Source organism: Bos taurus, chromosome X, assembly GCF_002263795.3.
Source record: "Bos taurus isolate L1 Dominette 01449 registration number 42190680 breed Hereford chromosome X, ARS-UCD2.0, whole genome shotgun sequence".
Lineage (NCBI taxonomy): Eukaryota > Metazoa > Chordata > Mammalia > Artiodactyla > Bovidae > Bos > Bos taurus.
This window is the reverse complement of record NC_037357.1, coordinates 13,491,259-13,514,680: the sequence shown is the minus strand read 5'-3', so window position 1 is coordinate 13,514,680 and position 23,422 is coordinate 13,491,259. Positions and strand designations below refer to the sequence as shown.

Here is a 23,422-nt window from a genome sequence, read left to right as displayed (position 1 = left end):
CACATATATTCTCCAATTTACATCTTACTGTATTTGCTTTATCACCTATTTAACCATTTCTCCAGCTTTCTATCAAATGAATATCCTTATTTTTTAATGCATTTCTAAGTTACAGATATAAAGCACTTCAATATGCATATCATTAGCCAGAGTTCAATATTTATTTGATTTTTAAGATAAAATTTATATACATTGAAATATATAAATCTTGTGTATCATTTGATGAATTTTGACAAATGGTATGCCCACATGACTGAAGTCCCTACAAAAATATAGAACATTACTGTCCCCCAGAAAGTGCATCTTTCCAGTCAATTCCCAAACCCACTCCCCAGACAAACTCACTGTTCTGATATTATTTTCCTCCGTAGATCAGGTTTTTTGTTCTAGAGTTTCACAGAAATGGAATCATATAATATTTGTAAGGCTTCTTTCACTTAGCATAATGTTTTTGAGATTCATCCATGTTGTCTCATTATCAATGGTTCATTCTTTTTTATTGCTGAGTACTATCCCATTGTAAGGAAATAGCACAATTTGCTTATCTAGTCTCTTGTTGACGGACATCTGGACTGTTTTCTGGATTTTGGCTCTTGTAAGTAAAGCTGTTGTAAGCATTCTCCTAAAAGTCTTTGTAACAGTTCAGAGTGAAATTGCTGGTGTGCCGGTAATCTAACAGTGGGATTTAGCTATTGAAAAAAGTTATGTTAAACCGTACATATCACTGGACTACACTTCATTTTTAATTTACAGCTTCCTTTTCATTTCCATTTGCTATCATCCTAGGCCAGGTGACCGTACCTCATTTCTAGGTTAGTTTAGCTGGTTCTCTTGCCTCTAGTTGCTTCCCTACTTCAGTCCATCCAGCACAAGGTTTACAGGTGATATAACACTACTCCCTTGTAATCTCCGGTGGCTTGTTGTTGCCTACTGTGTGGTTTGAGAAGGCCTTCTAATTCTGTCTCCACCTGGCCTTGTTTCTTATCCCTTCTCAACATAAACTCCATATATGCTCCTTCTGGTTTTTACCGTCACTGTTTTTGCTTTACTGCTCCAGCCTAGAATATTCTTTCTCTCTTTTCCATCTCCCCAGATCTTTAGAATTCTTAGAGTACAGCTCAGAATTCCACAACTAGGTTGTGAGCTCCTTATGTAGGCAAGGACCGTGTTGGCTGCTTTTTATATTCCAGTGAACACCTGTCATAGTGCTATGGATAAAACAGACATTTAGTCAGTACTTACTAATTTGATTGTCTCGTACTGATGATTACAAATGAATCTGTTTTTTCAGTATGTCTTAAAAATTTTTTCTTTTGGCCACAGCATGCATGTGGGATCTTGGTTCCCTGACAGGGGATCAAACTTGTGCCCTCTGCATTGGAAGCACATCAGGAAGGTCCTTCAGTATTTCTTTTTAATGCCCAGTTAGTAGGTTTCATATTTAAACAACTACTGGATACAATAGTTTTTAAAAACATTTAAGTTACAACCCTGTGGTTGAAATGCTATGAAATATGTATAATGATTAGAGAGATATACCCTAATATGCATTTAAAATTACATCACAGTAAAACCGTGACTATCTGATACCCCTGGAGGATGAGTCATTTATGATAGGTGTGCATTCGAAACAGTGGAAGGCTTACCATCAATCCTGTTCTTGCCATATTTAATGGAATGCTAAAAATAATGTACTATATATGTTATATACCTGCCCTCCTAAATCAATGTGCTGCATTGTCACTGCAGATGCACTTAAAAATGATGTGAGGCTTTGCGCTGAGTAACTTAGTTTATCACTCCATACAGTGAATGCTGCTCCATACTGCTGAACTATACGGGTTGTCTGTGTTCATGGGGCCACACTGAGGCCCCTGGGGCTACATTTTTGACATACAGATGATGGCTGACTGCTTGCTTCCTTGTAGAGCTGAGCTTCTGTCCTCAGTCTTTTGAACTTGAGCTCTCTTCTTCTCAGTTGTCAGTGTATTGCAATTCTCTATACTATGCAGAGATGTATAGTATACACTACACTTTTTGTTGGTCACGGCTGCTGTAGTCTTTTTCCCTTGACTGCAGGTCCCATCGCAGCTGTTTGTGTGCTTTGCTTATCCCTTCCCTCTTATATATATATATATATATATATATAGTCTCTTTCTTTCTCTCTCTCTTTTTTTTGCTTCTTCTTTATTCTGTCAATTCTTTCAGTCTTGGCATTTTATGTGAAGATGGTCTCTCTCTCCATACCCTGGCAGGCAGTAAAAGCACTCTTTTCTTTTTGCACGCTGAACTGATCAGAGCATTGGATGCAATCTTCAGGTGCATTGCTACTTCTATGCCCTGGTCTATATTGCCAGGTGAATATGGACTCTTTCCGTACTACCAAACTTTGTTTCTGGGCTTGAGATTTTATTGTATAATGTTGGTGTTGGGGATAATGATATTATTACCATGTATTAATAATATCATAGGGATTTTTTTCGTTCCACAGTATGATTAAATCTAGAATATAATGTGGCATTTAGCAATGGGTTTTTAACTATAAAATACCACATGGCACATTTAAGAACAATTTTACTTTGGTAATATCATGGTAGGAGAAATGTGGAGAGGATCATGTGTCATGGTATGATAATTTACTGTTGAAATAACTCTACATATTGATACAAGTATGTATACCCTTAATTAATTTTTCTCAACAGTTTACTCATAACACATCTCTCGATCTTTAGGTCCCAAGGAATCCTGATATCCCAAATCCAGCTGTTGCTCAAAGAGAGGAACAAAAAAAGATTGATGGAGCTGAACCTCTTACACCAGAAGAGACTGAAGAAAAAGAAAAACTTCTCACACAAGTAAAATATTTTAAGTGATTGAAATACTTTTAGTCAACCAGTAGAAGAAAAGAAAATATAGATCACACTTATTTTTTTATTGTATGGGCCTGGTACCCTGATCAGACACACCAGCAAAGCACAGGGCCATAGTGTAGACATATATTTAGATCAACAATCCCTATTTTTTAATCTCTTATATAAAACAGTTTTGGAAATACTAAAAGATACATAAATGAAAAATATGTGTCAATTATTAGAAATAAGACATACATTTTATCAATTATACTAAAGTCACTTAACCCACATATGAATCCTGATAGACAATAATTACTAGCATATTCTTAAAATATTTATTTTATTGATTATGAGCTGTCTTCTGAAATTATACTCTACTAATCTTTTATTTATGGAATGACTTCATAATCCTCAAAATGCCTCATATCCTTTCTTGAAAAGAATTTTAATACAATGGTGAGAAATTTCTGAAACTTTTAAAGATACTTATTGTATAGTTACAAGTTATTAAATATTTAAATAATATTTATATTTACTAATAATTAAATATAAACATTTTCATTTGAACAATATATTGATGCTTTCTGGTCATTGTTGCTTTAATGAGTTTTATGAGTGACATAACTTCCAAAATAATCTGTAGAAGATAAAAAGAATTACAGTGCAAAAGGTACTTACAAAATAATAAATAAAAATGTGTTCTACCTTAGTATAGAAAAGAGCCAGAAAGATTTATTATTCAACAGATTTTTTGAGCAATATGCAAAGCACAGTGCTAGGAAATTTTCCATATTAATTATTGAAAGTTCATTTTTATATTTATATATTATTTTTATATAGGTCTTTTTGTTATAACATGTAATTTTATTGAATGAATTTTTACAAATTACATTCATAAGTTTCTGAGCCAAATGCCTGGAAGTCATAAAGTTCAGTTGGAAAATGTAATTGCGACTGGCTAAATATTAGGACTTCAGTTCAGTTCAGTTCAGTCGCTCAGTCGTGTCCGACTCTTTGCGATCCCATGAATCGCAGCACGCCAGGCCTCCCTGCCCATCACCAACTCTCAGAATTTACTCAAACTCATGTCCATTGAGTCGGTGATGCCATCCAACCATCTCATCCTCTGTTGTCCCCTTCTCCTCCTGCCCCCAATCCCTCCCAGCATCAGAGTCTTTTCCAGTGAGTCAGCTCTTCGCATGAGGTGGCCAAAGTATTGGAGTTTCAGCTTTAGCATCAGTCCTTCCAAAGAACACCCAGGACTGATCTCCTTTAGAATGGACTGGTTGGATCTCCTTGCAGTCCAAGGGACTCTCAAGAGTCTTCCCCAATACCACAGTTCAAAAGCATCAATTCTTTGGTGCTCAGCTTTCTTCACAGTCCAATTCTCACATCCATACATGACCACTGGAAAAACCATAGGCTTGACTAGACGGACCTTTGTTGGCAAAGTAATGTCTCTGCTTTTGAATATGCTATCTAGGTTGGTCATAACTTTCCTTCCAAGGAGTAAACGTCTTTTAATTTCATGGCTGCAGTCACCATCTGCAGTGATTTTGGAGCCCAAAAGAATAAAGTCTGACACTGTTTCCCTATCATATTAGGACTTACCATAGAATAAAATAAAATATTTAAATATTCATGTTTTATTTTCAAAATTTATTTCCTGAACACAAAAATAAAGTTATGGTCTTAGAATGTTCCCTGGCTTGCAGTATATTGTAAATGTACAACATATTGTGAACATACAATCTCAAGTGAGAAATTGCTTTTGTTTGTAATTAGAAACAAAATCAATTTTTTGTCCCTCTTAGTACTTGAAGTCATTTTTAGTCATTTTTCTCTACTGCCCTAAATAATTAATCTTTCAAAAAATCACAGGAGTACAAAGGAACAAAATGTGGCATAAAACTTTATCAACTAGAGGTTAAGGATAGAGTTTTGCTTTGTTGAGGTTATCACATTTATGTGGGTTGGGGCATGAGGAATGGAAGACAGAAATTTAGTCTTGTGACTTCAGAGACATGCTAATAAATACCAAAGAGACTGAAAACACTGATTGGTCAAACTGTTCTCTTTTAGGAAAGAAACTGAGTGGGCCCAATAACACCGTTTATAGAAATCCTATTTATGAATATAATTTTGAACAGAAATTATTTATTCATAGTAGTTTGGAATGATGTAAAGAGTTATAAAAGTTTTTCTTCAGTCTTTTTTTCTTTATGTATTTTTTTGATTTAAAGCATCAACAATTTTTTTCTTAATTTACGTGGGAACATGTCTGTGAAAAAAATGAAGTACTGGAATATCCAGGACTTCAGCATTTATATTAGCATTTTTATTTTATGCATTTGTATTTTAATGTAGTAGGCATCTATAAAATACGGAGTTAAAAACTATATAATATCTTGGAACTATAAATCAGTTTTTAGTACTTAGAGGGAAATATATTCTCTTTATGATAGAAAAGCAGTTATTTTTGCAATAACACTATTCAACTTTTGATTCCAACATAAAAAAACCTGGGATTTTATAAGAAGAAAAATTTTAAGTCTTTTGAACTGTTTTTAATGTATTGTTGTATAGAACTAAATAGAACAATATTTGGATTTGTTAATTTAACCTCTATTGATGATGCTTGCTTTCTTGTTCACAGGGATTCACAAACTGGACTAAGCGAGATTTCAATCAGTTCATTAAAGCTAATGAGAAATATGGAAGAGATGACATTGATAATATAGCTCGAGAGGTGGAGGGCAAATCCCCTGAGGAGGTCATGGAATATTCAGGTTTGTATATATAACTTCAAAAATGGTGTTTTACTTGTAACCTTATGCATTTCTTTGTGTCAGTTTAATTATACCTTTGTTCAAAGACCTTTCAACTTTTATGAATAAACTGTAGGTGAAAGTATAAAATATAATTGCATTTCTATGAAAAGATGATAAGACTTACAAAAACAAATTGCTGTTGTCCCTGCTAGTTAGCTAATAGAGCGAAGTATAGCACTGATAAAACAAGGGTAGCTAGTGGATGATCATCTTCTGGGCAAGTCAAGTTCTGGACTTCAGTTTCAGTGGATGGAATTAGTGTTTTTCTAGGTTGTCCTTGAAGTAGAGGATTCCTATCAGGTTCTTTTAGATCCTCAGGCACTCTCAGGATTTCTGTTTGCTCCAGGGAGGTTATATGAATTCCATTAACTCCAGGCAAGCTGGAGTAGATCTGAAAAGACTGCTTGAATAAATCTGTTGACAGGTCCTAGAATCAACTCCCTCTCTTACTCAGCTGTGTCTTTGGTCTTGACCAGAACTAAATTATGTGCCAACTCCCTCTCTTACTCAGCTGTGTCTTTGGTCTTGACCAGAACTAAATTATGTGCCAAAGCATATGGAATAAATACTGATTACAATGTCACAGTGCAGCCAACCTCAGGCTTCTGAAAACAAATCTTTTAAAATAGACAAGTATGTGTAGTAAGTTTTCTTTATGTAGAACATAGGAAGTTTCTAAAGTCCAAATAGGTTGAGCTCTCAAATTTAGCCACTTCACTTTCATTTTTCACTTTCATGCATTGGAGAAGGAAATGGCAACCCACTCTAGTGTTCTTGCCTGGAGAATCCCAGGGACGGAGGAGCCTGGTGGGCTGCCATCTATGGGGTCACACAGAGTCAGACATGACTGAAGTGACTTAGCAGCAGCAGCAGCAGCTGTATAGAACCTAGAACATTTCTCCCCATAGAAATGTTACAAAGTAGGTTTAGGTTTCTGTGCTAGCCCCTCAAAGCCTACTTAGCCTAACAAGTGAAATTCTATATTTTTGCTGTGAAAAATAGTAAGGAGGAAACATTGAAATACTAATAAATATGCCAAAGATTAATACAGACTAGGAACAACATTTTATTTATTTTTAGTGCTAGTGCTTGAATAAGTCTATGTTTAATTAGGGAGCAGATACTTTATTTTTCTTTTGGAAATGTGAAAGAGCCTTCTGGTGATTTCCAGGGACTTTAGAGATGGATTATATTGAGTTGTTATTGTATAACATCAAGTCTATGAATGTTCTTTACTTTGATACCAGCATAACATTACTACTGCTGTTACCATTTGCCGCATAAGTTTAGGGTATTTGGAGACTTAAAAAGGGGTAAAATAGAGGAGAGAGTTAAATTTTAGCAGCAAGAGTTGAATGAAAATAGTGTAAAAAGATATGTGCTGAGAAATTTTCTGAAGTAGAATTTTCTTCAAAAGACAAGAAGGGGAATAAGCATCAATGTGTATGAAGTTGCGAGAAAAAAAAAGTTGATTAGAGAAGATATTATGTCAGATATTCCTTCAAGTTGACATCAGGCCAGGTAGGATGACTAACTCAGGACAGCTTAATTGGGGCTGTGCTAGAGGATATAATGTTCAAATAAAAGCATAGCTTAAATCAGTATCTGTATTATCTTTTGAAATTGTAGTCATCTGAGATGGATAATTAAAAACTTCATAATAGGGACTTCCCTGGTGGTCCAGTGGCTAGGACTCCACCCTCCCAGTGCAGGGGGCCTGGGTTCAATCCTTGTCAGGGAACTGGATCCCACATGCTGTAACTAAGATAGAATATCCCACTTACCGCAACTAAGACCTAGTGCAGCCAAATAAATGAAAATAAATAAAATAGAAAAAAAAGCTTCATAATATTTTATGAAAGGAAAATTGCTAACCTAAAATCTTCTTGTTGAGGTCTTACTTGTAAATGAAAAGAGGCATTTAATACCCCTCATTTATTACACCTTAAGAGTATTTAATAATTGAACATATATATATATATGTGCATGTGAAAGTGAAGTCGCTCAGTTGTGTCCAACTCTTTGCAACCCCATGGACTGTAGCCTATCAGGTTCCTCCATCCATGGGATTTTCCAGGCAAGAGTACTGGAGTGGGCTGCCATTTCCTTCTCCAGGGGATCTTCCCAGCCCAGGGATCGAACCTGGGTCTCCTGCATTGCAGACAGACACTTTACCGTCTGAGCCACCAGAGAAGCCCTGTATATATGCATATATATGTATATATATATATGTCTATATATACTGATGAATCTGAATCTTAAGTATAAACAGTATAAGTTCACTGCATCCTTTCCTGCTAATTCTTCATTCTATAGTTCCTTGGATTCATTTATGTAAGATGACAGAATTGTGAAATAATAACTCTTGTTTTTTTCAGCTGTATTTTGGGAGCGTTGCAATGAATTACAGGACATTGAGAAAATTATGGCTCAAATTGAACGTGGAGAAGCAAGAATTCAACGAAGGATTAGTATCAAGAAAGCCCTGGATGCTAAAGTACTATATTTCCTAATTGTCAAATTACCAATAGATTGCTTCAATTGATGATTAAATGGTGATTAGCTTTGACTTTTTACTACTGCATATTTAGTTAAAAGCACTATTTTGTTTAAATCTATAGATTGCAAGATACAAGGCTCCATTTCATCAGTTACGTATTCAGTATGGAACTAGCAAAGGAAAGAACTATACTGAGGAAGAAGATAGATTCCTGATATGTATGTTACACAAAATGGGCTTTGATAGAGAAAACGTGTATGAAGAATTGAGACAGTGTGTTCGGAATGCTCCTCAGTTTAGATTTGACTGGTTTATCAAGTCTAGAACCGCCATGGTATGTATTCCTTTCTTGTTTATTTCCTCCTACTTTTTATTTTGAAAAATTTCAAGCATCACATATCCTTCACTTAGATTCTGTACCACATTGGCTTTCTCCTCTTACTAGTATATGCATATGTGTGTATATATGTATGTGTGTGTGTGTATATATACTTACATACATAGAATCTATCTATACATACAGAATCTATATATAATACTCAGAAATTCAGAAACACAGCTATATTCAGAAATCTAGATCTGTATTTTCTATTTATTAATATACAGATCTATGTTTCTAAACCATTTGAAAGTAGGTCACAGACATCATGTGTTCACCTCTAAATACTTCAGCATTTATCACCTAAAAATAAGTGTTTATCTCTTAAATAAAAATATTTTCCTCCATGAGCATAATACCATCATCCTACCTGAAAATATTAACATTGATTCAGTAGTATCATCTCGTATACAGTCCATGTACAAAATTTTCCACTTGTCCCCAAAGTGTCTCTTATAGCTGTTCTTTTAAATTGATGAGCCAGTCACAGTTCACATACTGCATTTGGTTGAGTCTCTTTAGTCTCTTCAATCTACAACTTTTGTTTTTCACGACAGTGACTTTTGTAAGGTACCCAGGCTCATTTTGTAGAATACCCAACATGTATCTCATTGTTTGCTCACTGTTAGATTTAAGTTAAGCATTTTTGGCAACCGGCTGCCTAAGTGATGTGTACTGCATCATATCAGGAGGCTCATTATGTCAGGTTGTCACACTCTTGGTGATGGTGAGTTTGATTACAGGGTTAATATGGTGACCATCAGAGCTCTCCACTTTAAAGGTACTTTCCCCTTTGTAATGAGGCAGGTGATATTTGAGACTGTGTGAATAACTTAATTTATTTTTAATGAGAAGGAATTGTTGCCTGAGTTTTTGTAAGAGTATCATGAGACCGAATAATTAAGAAGAGATTTTATTTTAGCTTGATGTAATTTCTTGTTACTTTCTGACATGAATTGTGTTCCTGTTAAATCCTAATGCCGCTTAGTAGTGTTCTTGCTGGTATGGAAATAAATGCTGGTATGGAAAGAGTCGTGTTCGACTCTTTGCGATCCGACCCCATGGACTATACAGTCCATGGAATTCTCCAGGCCAGAAGCCTATCCCTTCTCCAGCAGATCTTCCTGACCCAGGAATCGAACTGGGGTCTCCTGCATTGCAGGTGGATTCTTTACCAACTGAGCTATCAGGGAAGCCGGAAATAAATGCAACATGTTTTTAATGTTGGCACGTCAGTCTTTTGTTAGTTGAGTTAATTAAGACAAAATAGATTCATATAGCCTAAAAGAGTTGGACACGACTGAGCGACTGAACAACAACAAAACATTAAAAGTAGCCAGAACCAACAATCCAAACCATGGACATTTTTCTTTAGTTTCTATTATAAATGTTTTCTTGGCCAAAAGTTCATAGAGATGTGAAGCTATGCTTGATATTTTGTCTGACCCATTTTATATTCTCAGTTCAAATTGAATAAAAAGAAAAGTATGACTTGCTATATTGAAGGTGCTAATTTTGGTGGATGCTTTATAAATCAGATATTTTGTGTTAAAACTTAACACAAATTTAGAGTGTTCCTGGATTGTTATTAGACTGTGTCTATCAAGTTTATGGAATACATAATACTGAGAGAGGTAGCAAATACTTTGGATCAAGCTTGGATCAAGCCAGAATACAAAAGGAACTAGAGAAATTGTAATGATGAATCGATTGAATCTCCCTTGCTGCATGTCAGTAATAGGGATGAATGTAAAGTGCTGTACTTGTATAAAGGAATAGGAAGAGGTATAAATGTTAGTAATACACAGTAGAAAGAACTGAGGAAAGAATAAAAAAGATGAGGATTAATCTGTAGCATGAAGGACTGATGTTGGAGGGAAGAGTTGTTTGACAGGTTCTTTGGATCATTGAAATAGACTATTGAAGAACAGTGTAGAATAGCTTTTCTATTAGCTTTGAAAATTAGATTCTATTTTGAAGACTTTGGCCGTGAGCTTGTTGGCCTTTTAAGGTGCCTTCTAGCTTGATGCATCTATGACCATGTTTAGCAGAGAACTCCTTTCAAAAGCCAGGCATTTAAAATTTTTAGCCATTTGGCGTTTTATGCATATAGTTATCTAATTTACAGCAGCATTAACAGCTTGTAAAAGATGAATACCCACCTGCATTTGTTGATGAATTATGTTTTAAATCATACATGCCCTTTTATGTGATGGAACATTTGCAGAGTTTTGTATATTATTTCAGTGATATTTTACTACTTTTTACAGGTTGAGTTTAATGCTGTTTTCGGTTTCTGGAAACATTAAGCTAAAGCAGTAGGGTGAAACAGATTCAGAAGTGCAGGGGAAATCTTACATTATTTGTAATATGAACATGACTGTAGAACTATGTAACCTTATTTCATTTTCTAGGAAAAAAACCAAGTGTATTGTTAACGACCACTAGATGTCTCTGAACTCCCTTGTAAAGAATCTTTTCCTCCATCTTTCTACAAAACATTTATGTCTTTCTTTACCAAGAGGTTTAAATCTTTAATGTATGTTTTTCAAAGAGTAGATATTAACTACATACGTGACTGAAAAATGAAACTTTTGTCTTAAAAACGAAGACAATTCTGTCCTTAATTATGTTCTGGAAGGTGGAAATTTATGATTTCTAAAGAATCTTTAAAAACATATAGTAGCTTATTTCATAGTAAATATTTTAATCCAGAGTTTTTGTTACGTTTTCCACTATATCCTTTCCTTCCTAGTTAATGGGTAATTTTTATGTTTCTGGATTTAGACTATGTAGACCATCTTTTTAGAATGTTTCATGATAATATAAATCATTAGGGAATTAAAAAATGGATTACTGTTATTTCTAGATGATCTCTTTTCCCCTCATTTTAAACAATTGGTCTTGTATAGTGGATCATTCACAATCTAGGAAGTGAAGCTTCCCCCTTGAAGGAGGCAGTTGTGATTTCCAAAATTAAAATAATTTGCTTCGTTAAAAAACCCCAAAATACAGAGGATATAACTTGATTCATTATGTGAGTGTGTCACTGTGTTCAAATTAACATTTTATTAATGATTAAACCTTAAACTTAGCTTACTAAAGAAGCTGTCTTTAAAAACAGTCTTGCTTAAAGATGACTTTCCCAGAGACACCAATAAATAGTGTGAAATACTTAGAAAAAAATAGAAACTTTGGTAGTTATATTTTATTCAGAGATCTCAAACTACTGAATTCATGGCTTCTGACTTAACTAACAGTCTTAAAATGCTTAAAGGCATGAACCTTCACTTCTGAATATGCCACATTTTGAAAGCCTTCAGCTAAAGGTTGAAAATTTCTTTGAGGCTCTTTTCCATTTAAAAATGCTGGCTATACAAAAGAGAAAATGAGTTTTAGTTCCATTTCTCTGTGCTAAAAAGATTGTGATTTCTTTCTCTGAGAAATTGTGTGGTCTTTAAGTAAGTAATCAGTCTCTATTGAACTACATAAACAAGTAGGAAGGATATGATCAATTTAGATTTTTAAGCTCAGAGCATATGAATTGCTCTACCATTTTCCTTCTAAGAAAAAAATGTATTATAGTGAGGTCTTAGTCTTAGGACATTTAAAACTATCAGAATTAAAAGTATCTTTGCCGGATGACTATAAGAAGAAAAGATAATACTTTGTATAGTACCTTTTATATTATAAGGTTGCCAATCCCTTTATCAACAGTAGCTCATTAATTCCTTTTACTGAATGAATTTCAGGGCACTATCTTCATTCATTTAGTGACAGACTGATATGACTGGGATATTTGAAAAGAATCTGAGAAGTCTAAAAGATCTAGCACATTAGTCAGTTTACTGGAAAGGACATATTGAAAGTATCCAGAGTTTAATCAGTAAGTCCTTGCTCCTTCTTAAGTTCTTTGAAGTACTCAAAGGATAAAAAGCAGAATTTGGCTCTCTGAAATAAAGAACATTTCTTGATATAGCGACTATACTTCCTTGGCAAGGTTTCTCTGACTCTTCATTTTAGCCAAAAAATATTCTTAATTTTTAGACTCTAGGGAATTTTTTCTTTCCTCTCTTAGACTCTCAAGAAGCTCTGTGTGCATATCCTGTGGCCATGGACCTTAGAGTTGAATGAAAGTATTAATAATTCGTGATTACAATTGCCTCGCCTTTTGTGGTAGTTCAAATGAATTTTTTAGGTAGTATTTCAGAGAATTACACACTGTTGTACAATGTAATAAAAATTTCATGTTATTGCTGTTTGTTTTCAAATCACAGCTTTATTATTAATGAAAGTGTTCCTTATTTAAAATTAAGAACATGGCATTCCTCATTAGAGTTGTAGGAGAAAAAAGACTTTTTAGAAAATATTGCTATAGCTTTTTATGAGCTTGCTTCCCTTTTTGTAGGTTTATCTGTGATAGTAAACATTAATTAAGTTATTAGTTCAGCACAGGATATTTGATAAATTATCTGTCCAGTCAGAGAAGAATTTTCTTTATAGATACTTTAGAAAAACAGAAGTCAAGTTAAAAAATTTCCAAGCTATTCTGTGGTCACAATGACACTTTTGTTTGTTGCTTATGCAGTGTAGCCTAGGAAATTTTATAAGGAAGGCCACTCATGATTTTTCATTTTATGTACTAGTACTTAAATTGTGTGATAACAGCTAATATTGGTATCTTAGAGCATTACTTTCTTAATGAAATGTGAGGATATGAATTAATACATTATTCAAAAAATTGGTAAAATATAAAATTATTGATGAGTTCTTGACTATAGAATTGTTAAAATATATTTATGCTTATCAGTTCAGTTTAGTTCAGTCACTCAGTCCTGTCCGACTCTTTGCGACCCCATGAATCGCAGCAGGCGATTCATGTCCAGGCCTCCCTGTCCATCACCAACTCCCGGAGTTCACTCAGACTCACGTCCATCGAGTTGGTGATGCCATCCAGCCATCTCATCCTCTGTCATTCCCTTCTCCTCCTGCCCCCAATCCCTCCCAGCATCAGGGTCTTTTCCAATGAGGTGGAAGACCTTTTCCAAAGAGGTCTTTTCCTCTTCGCATGAGGTGGCCAAAGTACTGGAGTTTCAGCTTTAGCATCATTCCTTCCAAAGAAATCCCAGGGCTGATCTCCTTCAGAATGGACTGGTTGGATCTCCTTGCAGTCCAAGGGACTCTCAAGAGTCTTCTCCAACACCACAGTTCAAAAGCATCAATTCTTTGGTGCTCAGCTTTCTTCACAGTCCAACTCTTTTATGCTTATAGCTCTGTATTATTTCTCCATGTGCTTGAAAGACTAAAATGTCCTCTTCAGCCTTAATTTTCCAAAAGATCCTATATAGAGGTGTGTACAGGAGGAGTTGTGCTTAACTTTGCCTTAAGGGTTAGGTCAGAGGAACGGCTTCACAGAAGAGGTCTGTCTTGGAAATGAGCCTTGAAAGACCAGGAAGGAATTGGCCCTGGGACTATGGAAATGGCATGTGCAAAGGTAGAAACAAGCACAGCATATTCACAAACTGCAAGTAGGTTGGTGTGCTGGGGTGTGAATAGGAAAGTCCCGGAAGATGAGGAAAGAGCTGGCAGCCAAATGACCAGGGGCCCTGTTGAACTTTGATCACTATTCCATAGGAAATGGGGAGTCATTGAAAGATTTTAAGAGGGCGGTGACATGGTCAGATTCACTGTATAGAAATACTGCTCTGTGGAAATGGGCAAATGTCTACCTCAACTCCCATATAGGCTGATAATTCCCAAATTTCTATCTCTGTCTCTTCTCTGTTCCTTCTCTTTTCCCCCAACCCCCGCCTTGGCTAATATATCACCATCTGCCCCAGAGTCATTTTTTATTACTGCTGTCTTAACCTTCAAGAGCAAATGGTTACATCTAAAGGTACCAGCATAACACTTCGCACAAAGTGGGCATTCAGTGAATAAATGAGCATGGAACTTTGGTTCTTCAGTTGGCTTCTGTCTCATAGACCCTATCATTGGATCACATTTGGATAGAATGTGAAGAAATGTAGCAATGGGTTTGAGTTCTTTTTTCCTCTTCCTTTATTTTCTTTTCATCTCCCTTTCTCTAATGATGGACTTTAGTTGGCTATAACCCCTGAAGCTTTGGTTTGAATAGCCAGTTGTAAACATCATGTGTTTTATTAGTAACTGTAGTGTTTGATTTAAGACTGAATTGTTCTAACAATCTGAAATATGATACATGCACTAACAGGAGTTTGTTTTACGTATTTATGCTTATGTGCTATCCTGGCAACCCACTTCAGTATTCTTGCCTGGGAAATCCCATGGGCAGAGGAGTCTGGCGGGCTACAGTCCATAGGGTTGCAAAGAGTCAGGCCTGACTTAGCGACTACATAGCAGCATCAGCTATCCTGTGAGGAAGTGACATGACATTGTACAAATAATGATGTTTAAGTAGCAGCAATTAGGTAAAACTGTCATAACATTTGATACTTGCTTAAGAAATACAAGATATTTTTATACTATTATTATTAGAATATATAACTCCCATCTAATGGCCAGTGTGCTTGGGCCCTGAGATTCTGGCATAGAATGCCATTGCTTTTTGTTAGTATGAGAGGGGTTCCAAGGTGACAAAGAACCTGGGAAATATACCACAGAATATATAGTTGAAGGTGTTGATTCTGAAGGTAAAGTACAGGGAGTTTACAAAACAGCAAAGGAGAAAAAACCTCCCAGTTTTGTTTTACTAAGAACTATAGAAGAAAATTCTGACTTTATAGAACTACCTACAAATTTTGAGGCACCAATGTGGAGTGCAATTTATTTATTTTTTTTGCTTCTGCTCATTCACCTGCTTTTGACTTTGAACCAATAGCGGGCACCGACCTTCTGTCATTCAGACTTAGGCAGGCTTAGTGTCTAGGATTTTAGTACATAGGAAATGTAATGTGGAGTCTCTTTAATCTCTTTCAATAAGTCACTTCAAGTCTACTGATGCTTTCTGTGCCTTTTGAATTGATGCTTTGAAGCTGAGTATTGGGGCAAAGGATGTTTGAACTTGGTGCCTGGCATGATTGATATTCACCACACAGTACAGGGCAGCGCCACTTACTGAAAACATCCCATCATTTATTAAATAAAGGTAGAGATCCATGTCCTAGTACTCAAAAGTTGGGACTTGGGTGATTTTGCATTGAACAGAATCATAAACCATTAAAAAGACATGGAAAACCAAGGCAGACAGTTTGCTTAAAGTCAATCTAAAGTCTAGTTTAAACCAGGGGTTGGCAAACTACAGCCCTTTACCTGTTTTTGTACAGCCTGCAAGCCAAGAATGATTTTTACATTTTCAAATGGTTGAAAGAAAATCAAAAGAAGGCTATTTTGTGACATGTGAAAATTATGCAAAGTTCAGATTTTAGTGTCTGTACAGTTTTGTTGGAACCCAGCCACACGCCTTCATGCTGCAGTGGCAAAGCTGAGTAGTTGTGACAGAGACCATGTGGTCTGCGGAGCCGACAGTATTTACTGTTGGGCTCTTTGCAGAAAAGAGGTGCTGATCCCTGATTTAAAGAATATGTAAGAAAACTTGAAGGAAAGAAATAATATAACCAAGGTAGACATAAGCATTATACAGTCCTTCAGGAAACATGTTAAATGAAGGATGGGTAAAGGGGAGCCTATTGAGCCTAAAGGAGAGATGTTTGGCAGGTCTGGTGGTGACTGTGGTGATTGTGATGGAGGCATGAGAGCTGCCTTGTAATATTTGAAAGATTGTCGTACAGAAGAGAGAATCAGCTTGTTCAATCTGACTACAAAGGTTAGATCTAGAACCAATTGTTGGAAATGATAAGGTAGCACATTGTAGCTTTGCATAAGGGAATATTTTAAACTTATTCAGAGGTGGGCTAGGCAATCTTGTGAGGTAATGAGTACTCCATCATGGGAAGAATTCAGACAGGCTGGACAGCTAATTAGCAAGGACATAGTAGAAGAGATTCAGCATCAACTTGAGTGATTTTTATTTTTTTAATTTTTTTTTCTAATTTTATTTTATTTATTTATTTATTTTTTTTTATTTTTTATTTTTTAATTTTATTTTATTTTTAGACTTTACATAATTGTATTAGTTTTGCCAAGTATCAAAATGAATCCGCCACAGGTATACATGTGTTCCCCATCCTGAACCCTAAAGGTCCTTTTCAATCTTGAGAGTCTGTAATTTTATGAGCTCCCCCTATTGAGACTCTGTATCAGGGGAAGATTTCAGAGTACACAATATACCTTTGATTACATGACTCCTCCTGCTTAAAAATCATCAGTGAGATCCTTTTGTCAACTGAATTAAGTAAAATTGCTTAGTTCTTTGTTTTTAGCTTCTAGGTTCTTTGTATTTTGATTCAAACTTAGTCTTCTCCATCACTCTTACCTGCACAGCATTTCCCAAGTTGGTTTCTACCAAGCATTGTTCCAGGATTTGCAAATATACAGTATGCAAAACAAGGTTTCGAAGCCTGCCCTTTCCCCTTGCAATCTACATTAGACTGCTAAGAGCTCTGTGAAATCCTGCCATGACAAAATTTGTTTAACCTTTTAAAAACCTAGCATTTCCTGAGCATGTGTGAACACAAAGTGCTTTTTTTTTTTCCTTTGGCTACAGCTATTAACACTGCACAACAGTTTTCCATTTGTCATTTTCCTATGTTCTTCTGTTGTTTTTCTTGTTTTTGTGTCTCCTGTCTTCATCTTGTGTTGTGTTTTTCTCCCTTCAATTTCATTCCTAAATCCAGCATGGGGAAATTGTGAAAGAAAGAGATAATTAGACCACAGAACTGTGAAAACAGTTCGAGACCATGTGAACCACTCCCTGTAACCCCAAGGAAAATAGGAAGATAAAAAGGTACAAGAATCTAGGGGGAACATGTATGTGAAAGAAGAAATTATATAAGATAAAATTGCTTTAGACATCATAAAATTTCTCAGAATCATTTTGTTGTCATTTAGTTATTCAAAAAGTGAATCACTGTTTTATTGGTAATCTGGCCACTTTCTTTGTAGAAATTTCTGGTGTTAGCTAGTGTTCTGTTTATGATACCATCTGCTTAGTTAGGCAGTCTTTAAGCATGTGAATAAAAGATGGGGTTGGTATCTTTAGAGGAAGTGGCATTACCTACACTAGGAAGGTAGCATCCAGACTCACTCATTCCTTGATGCCTTTCTCCAGAGAGATTATTTTTCTGTCTGTAGTTAGTGACAGGTTAAAAGGAATGAAGGTAAGAACTTATTGTAGAGTCTATTTATAATCATCTTGAGATATTCTACTTACCTGCATATGAAACTGTCTCAAAAGTATTAGTTTTTTCCTGAACCACCCATATGAACCATGAATATGTATCTAAAGATATCTGCAGTCACAGGCAACTATTACTTATTGAGAATAATAATAGCCAGAGGGTATAGCTTAATGATTCAAGAATCAGCTTCACATAAAGACTCTATCTAGTCTCCCTAGAAACCAACAATCAAATCTCATCAGGGTCAACTTAGCCCTTTCTATAATAGATAAATTGAATAACATGCTGTTTAATTTGTATGTGTGGTATTGAATGAAGCTATGAAGAGTGTTTGGTCTGCATATTAAAGATACTGCTATTGTTTTGGTAAGTAAGGAAAATTCCAATGTTACTTTTCCTAAATTATTTAACCTTGAGTAATTGAAGATGGTTATTTTTAATAGTTAAACAATAATTTGTTAATGAAGGATTTTTTTCTGGCTAGACTGTCTTTGGTTTTCTGCCTTCTTTTGGGCTTGAATTTTACAGAGTAGAAAATGCTTGGATAATTGATAATATTTCTGTGTGCCATTTTTCTAGCTTTTATTTGTAAAGATAAAACTGTATTTAAAAAATTTGCCACTTCTTAAAAATGTTACAGATTGCAATATTCATTACAAAAAAAATTTAGAAAATACATGCTAGTATAAAGAAGAAAATAAAAGTTCCCATTGGTTCTATATTCAGAAATAGCTGCTATTAACTACCAGTAACTCTGCACATAGTTCTCTGTCAGCTATTTCTATTGTGTATGTGTATATATAGTAAGATGTATTTATATGTATATCATAATTTCCAAATTAGCAAAAATTTAGTTCCCAGTATTTCTCTGCTAAAAAGCTGCTGCTGCTGCTAAGTCACTTCAGTCGTGTCCTACTCTGTGCGACCCCATAGACGGCAGCCCACCAGGCTCCCCCGTCCCTGGGATTCTCCAGGCAAGAACACTGGAGTGGGTTGCCATTTCCTTCTCCAATGCATGAAAGTGAAAAGTGAAAGTGAAGTCGCTCAGTTGTGTCCAACCCTTAGCATGGACTGTAGCCTACCAGGCTCCTCCTTCCATGTGATTTTCCAGGCAAGAGTACTGGAGTGGGGTGCCATTGCCTTCTCCACTGCTAAAAAGCACACTGCTCTACATATTTTTTGTAAATCTTTGTGTACATTTATTTCCTTACATTAAGCATCTAGAAGTGGAATTGTTCATTCAAAGAATATGAAATTTTTAGGATACATCATTGATATTCCCAATTTTCTTTCTAGAAAGATAGTATTTTAGTCTGCTTGGGCTGCCATAACACCCTACCCACATGAGGTGACAATTTCTCATGGGTTTGGCTCCAGGCGGGTTGGTTTCTGGTGAGGCCTTTCTCCCTGGCTTGTAGATGGTGTCTTCTTCCTTTGGTTAACCTTAATTACCTCCTTTTAAAGGCCCTCTCTCCAAACGCAATCACGTTGTGAGGGTGTTAAGGCTTCAACTTACAGATTTGGGGAGGACACAGTTTTTTCACAGTGGCATCCCATCATCAGTGAATGAGAACTTCCATTTCAGTATCTTACTGCCAACACTGGATGCACGTATCACACGCACATGAACATGTCTTTGCTGATTTGATAAATATATATCATTGTTTTACTTCACATGTCTTTGAGTGAAAAAAAGTTTTTAATATTTGGACACTTAAAATTATTTTGTTTTCTATTCTTGTACTTTGACCACTTTTTGGTTGGAGTTCTCAATTGTTAGGAGAAGGCAATGGCACCCCACTCCAGTACTCTTGCCTGGAAAATCCCATGGATGGAGGAGCCTGGTGGGCTGCAGTCCATGGGGTCGCGACTGAGCAACTTCCCTTTTACTTTTCACTTTCATGCATTGGACAAGGAAATGGCAACCCACTCCAGTGTTCTTGCCTGGAGAATCCCAGGGACGGCAGGGCCTGGTGGGCTGCAGTCTGTGGGGTCACACAGAGTCGGACACGACTGAAGTGACTTAGCAGCTCAATTGTTAATAAATCCACATTTTTATTTGAGCATTTAGCTATTTTATATCTTATCAGATATTTTTGCTTATGCAAAAAGAAACCGTTTTAAATGTTATTTATCCTTTGATATTAAGCCATTATTTACCTTTAAAATACAGCAAAATGTACAAGGTTAATGTATATGAGTGTCCATATTAATGAATCATATATTTAACGCCCACCATACATTCATAAAAGCTGTTGATAGTTTGGATGTATTGATTTGCTGGCAGTGAAATATAGGTAGTGGCAAGATTAATGTGGAATCTTTCCAGCTATTGTTTGCTTTGAATTAACAACTGCAGTAGTGTTTCCTCAGAACTCTGATCCCACGAGGTATCCTTTGAGAAGAGACTTCTGCTGGTTGAATGGCTTTGGGAATTGCTTGCTTTCTCCATCTCCTACCCTAGTGGTTGACAGTGCTTATTAGAACTTTAAAGGCTCTGAGCATCCCTGTAGAAAAGAAATCTGACTTTTGTAAGCTGAGTACTTCCAAGTCGTACTTTGACAAGAGGACATCCCCTTATTTTTTTAATGTGATTTTTGTTAACTTTTTGTTTTGAAATATTTATAGATTCACAGGAAGCTGTGAAGAAATGTCCAGGGAGGGCCCATGCACCCTTCATCAAGTTTTCCCAGATGGCAACATCTTCCATAAACACAGGACAGTGTCACCATCAGAAAATGGACATTAGTACAATCCAAAGAGCTTATTCAGATTTCATTGGTTATAGATGAACTCATGTTTGTGTGTGGATGTGTGTGCTCATGACTCTTTGTGACCCCATGGACTGTAGCCTGCCAGGCTTCTCTGTTCATGGGATTCTCCAGGAAAGAATACTGAAGTGGGTTGCCGTGCCCTCCTCATGAGTGTGTAGTTCAATACAATTTGATCACACATAGGTACATGTAACTAGCACCACCAGAAGACTTACTCATGCTGGCTCTTTAAAGTCACACCCCCTCACCCCCTTTTTCTAGTCCCTGGTAACCGTTGACATGTTCTCCATTTCTAAACTTCTGTCATTTAATAAGTTATATAAATGGAACACTGTGCTATGTAACCTTTTGAGATTGGCTTTTTTTCACTCAGATAGGGTTCATTTAGGTTTCTACATATACCCATAGTTCTTTCCTTTTTACTGCTGAGCAGTATTTCATGATATGGATGTACCACAGTTTACTCATTGTCCCACTGAATGATATTTATCCACTTATCATATATTTAGTGGAATATTGCCTGTATGAATATTGTTCTGAAGAATACCAGCTTAGAAAATTCTCTATCACAGAAGTGATAGAATCGAAGAATTACCACTTTTTGAAGGTTGTACCTGGGTTGCAGAAATTAAAAGTCTTCTTTATTTGGTTCAGGAATTCCAGAGACGCTGTAATACTCTGATTTCATTGATTGAGAAAGAAAATATGGAAATTGAGGAAAGAGAGAGAGCAGAAAAGAAGAAACGGGCAACTAAAACTCCAATGGTAAAATTTTCAGCATTTTCCTAACTTTTAGGTAGATCCCATTTTTTTTACATAATTAAAATGCCTATATTATGTTTAATGCTATAGTGATACCTATTATAAAGACTGGTTTTTATGAAATGCTGATTTGTTTTTGACAGAAAAAGAATTACACTACAACCACGTGTTTCCTATCTGTTTGTAGCGTATATGGTTAGGAACTCCCTAGTAACAGGGCTCAGTATTTTTAAAAATTTCTCATTACTTTTAAGCAGAAGTATAATGCAAGTAAAACCCTCTGAACTGAGACTGGAGTTGTCATGGGGAGTAGAAGAGGGGTGGGGTGGGGTGGGGTGGGGCTGAGGTTGAAACTGAGAGTTCTGATTTGATCAAAGAAGTTTTCTGATCTTTGTGGAACTATGAATACAAATAAGAACTTTGAGGAGACAGCAAAGCTTTACTTGATTTACTTGGTAATAAGTTAACTGTTCATAGTAAGATGATTTTAACTCAGTCAGGTTGCCTTGTACAGTTACAATTTCAAGTACTCTTTAACATATTATTTGAGTGTGGTTAAGTAAACTACCATATTTCATCAAGTCTAAGATGCCTTCTATTGTAAGACAAAGCATTATTTTATGTGCTACTAAGAAAAACTGCTGCCAAGTAACTCTGATTTGTCATCAATTCTAGGATGCATCCTGATTTCAGAGATGCTAAAGTGGGAAACAAGTGTGCATCATAGAATATATGAAATATGATATTTTAGCATCTATCATAACATTTCAAAAGTAATACACTCATAAATAACATTTTTCCCAGAAAACTTTAAGTATTAAGTAGTTCTTTAAGCATACATTTTTGGTACCATGTGTAAGTAGAAACTTGATGACTATTTTTGATGGGTATTTTATGTCTTTTCTTAACAAGAAAACATGTTTGGAGGTTATTTTACATTGGGTTATATAGTTTGTTGGGCTATATAGAACATTAACTGTGAGTATAACATTTAAGTGAATATTCATGTTAAAATTTTTTTTTGATGCATTTACATCCTAGATTTAACATTGTTGGGCCATTTAAAAATGTGCATATTGGAGCAGAACATTAAATCTGTTTCCATTTTAGTCACAGAAAAGAAAAGCAGAGTCAGCTACTGAGAGCTCTGGAAAGAAGGATGTCAAGAAGGTGAAATCCTAAAGCCTAGAAATAAAGTTTTAAATGGGAAACTGCTATTTTCTTGTTCCCATCTTCAAATGCTAATTGCCAGTTCCAGTGTATTCATGGTACTCTAAGAAAAATCAATTTGGTTTTGATTTCTTGCATATTTTATATATTTTACAATGCTTTCTACCTGAAATGTGTAGCTTTATATTTTATGCATTCTAGTATTTTTGTGTACTGTATTTTGTGTATTTCATGTCTTCATCTAAATCCTCTCAGTCCTTGTTCTTTTGAAGCTTGTGCTGAGGTTTTAGCTTTTCTATGTTTTATATGCCGCTGCTTTGAAAGAGAACCTAGATTCTATAGCTGTATTATTGTTGTTTCATACTTTAAATTTATATGGCTGTGGAAAAATGAATTAAAATGATTTGAGGAGAAAGACTTTTTCACTTCTTTGTTGCTTTCTTTTCTATTGATTATGGGCTTGTACGTGTTACTGCATACTGTGATTAGCATAATAATTGTTTCTTTGAGGTCATCTAAATATTTTTTTCCTAAAGGAATAAAGGGTGAGAACAGAAAATTATTAAAAAACTAATATTTGATACTGTGCTTGCTGTCAGTATGCATTACATTTAAATTATTCTCTAAATATTCAAGTGGGAAAGTATAATAAAGAAATGTCTATAAGAAATTTAATTATTTCCTGTGTTTTGTGCAGTAGAAAATAGTTGTGTTTACTGAATTGTATTGTTCACAACTATGTATTTGGTTGAAAGTTAAAGCTTTGTTTGCTGACTTGTGCCTGATCTTTTATCACATACAGCCAGTTCAGGGGAGTCTGGGTATAACACGTAGATTTATTAACAACTCAGTTGCGAGTATGAAATAAGCAGCATG

General features: G+C 35.5%; 1 protein-coding gene across 6 annotated transcripts in view; it reads left to right on the top strand.

The window, feature by feature from the left end:
• SMARCA1 (SWI/SNF related, matrix associated, actin dependent regulator of chromatin, subfamily a, member 1) overlaps positions 1-23,221 on the top strand; it is a 72,995-nt gene extending 49,774 nt beyond the window's left edge. For 2 of the 6 annotated variants that reach the window (XM_005227494.5, XM_005227493.5), the window contains 6 exons: positions 2,733-2,855; positions 5,509-5,641; positions 8,062-8,180; positions 8,305-8,517; positions 21,269-21,379; positions 22,487-23,221. In XM_005227494.5, coding sequence (XP_005227551.1) covers positions 2,733-2,855; positions 5,509-5,641; positions 8,062-8,180; positions 8,305-8,517; positions 21,269-21,379; positions 22,487-22,558 — 771 coding nt within the window. In that variant the 3' untranslated portion in view covers positions 22,559-23,221. Of the gene's footprint in view, positions 1-2,732; positions 2,856-5,508; positions 5,642-8,061; positions 8,181-8,304; positions 8,518-21,268; positions 21,411-22,417 lie in introns of all 6 variants that reach the window. The other 4 variants (XM_059883485.1, XM_005227495.5, NM_001191542.1 and 1 more) reach the window with 3 other exon arrangements.
• The last annotated feature ends 201 nt before the right edge of the window (positions 23,222-23,422 follow it).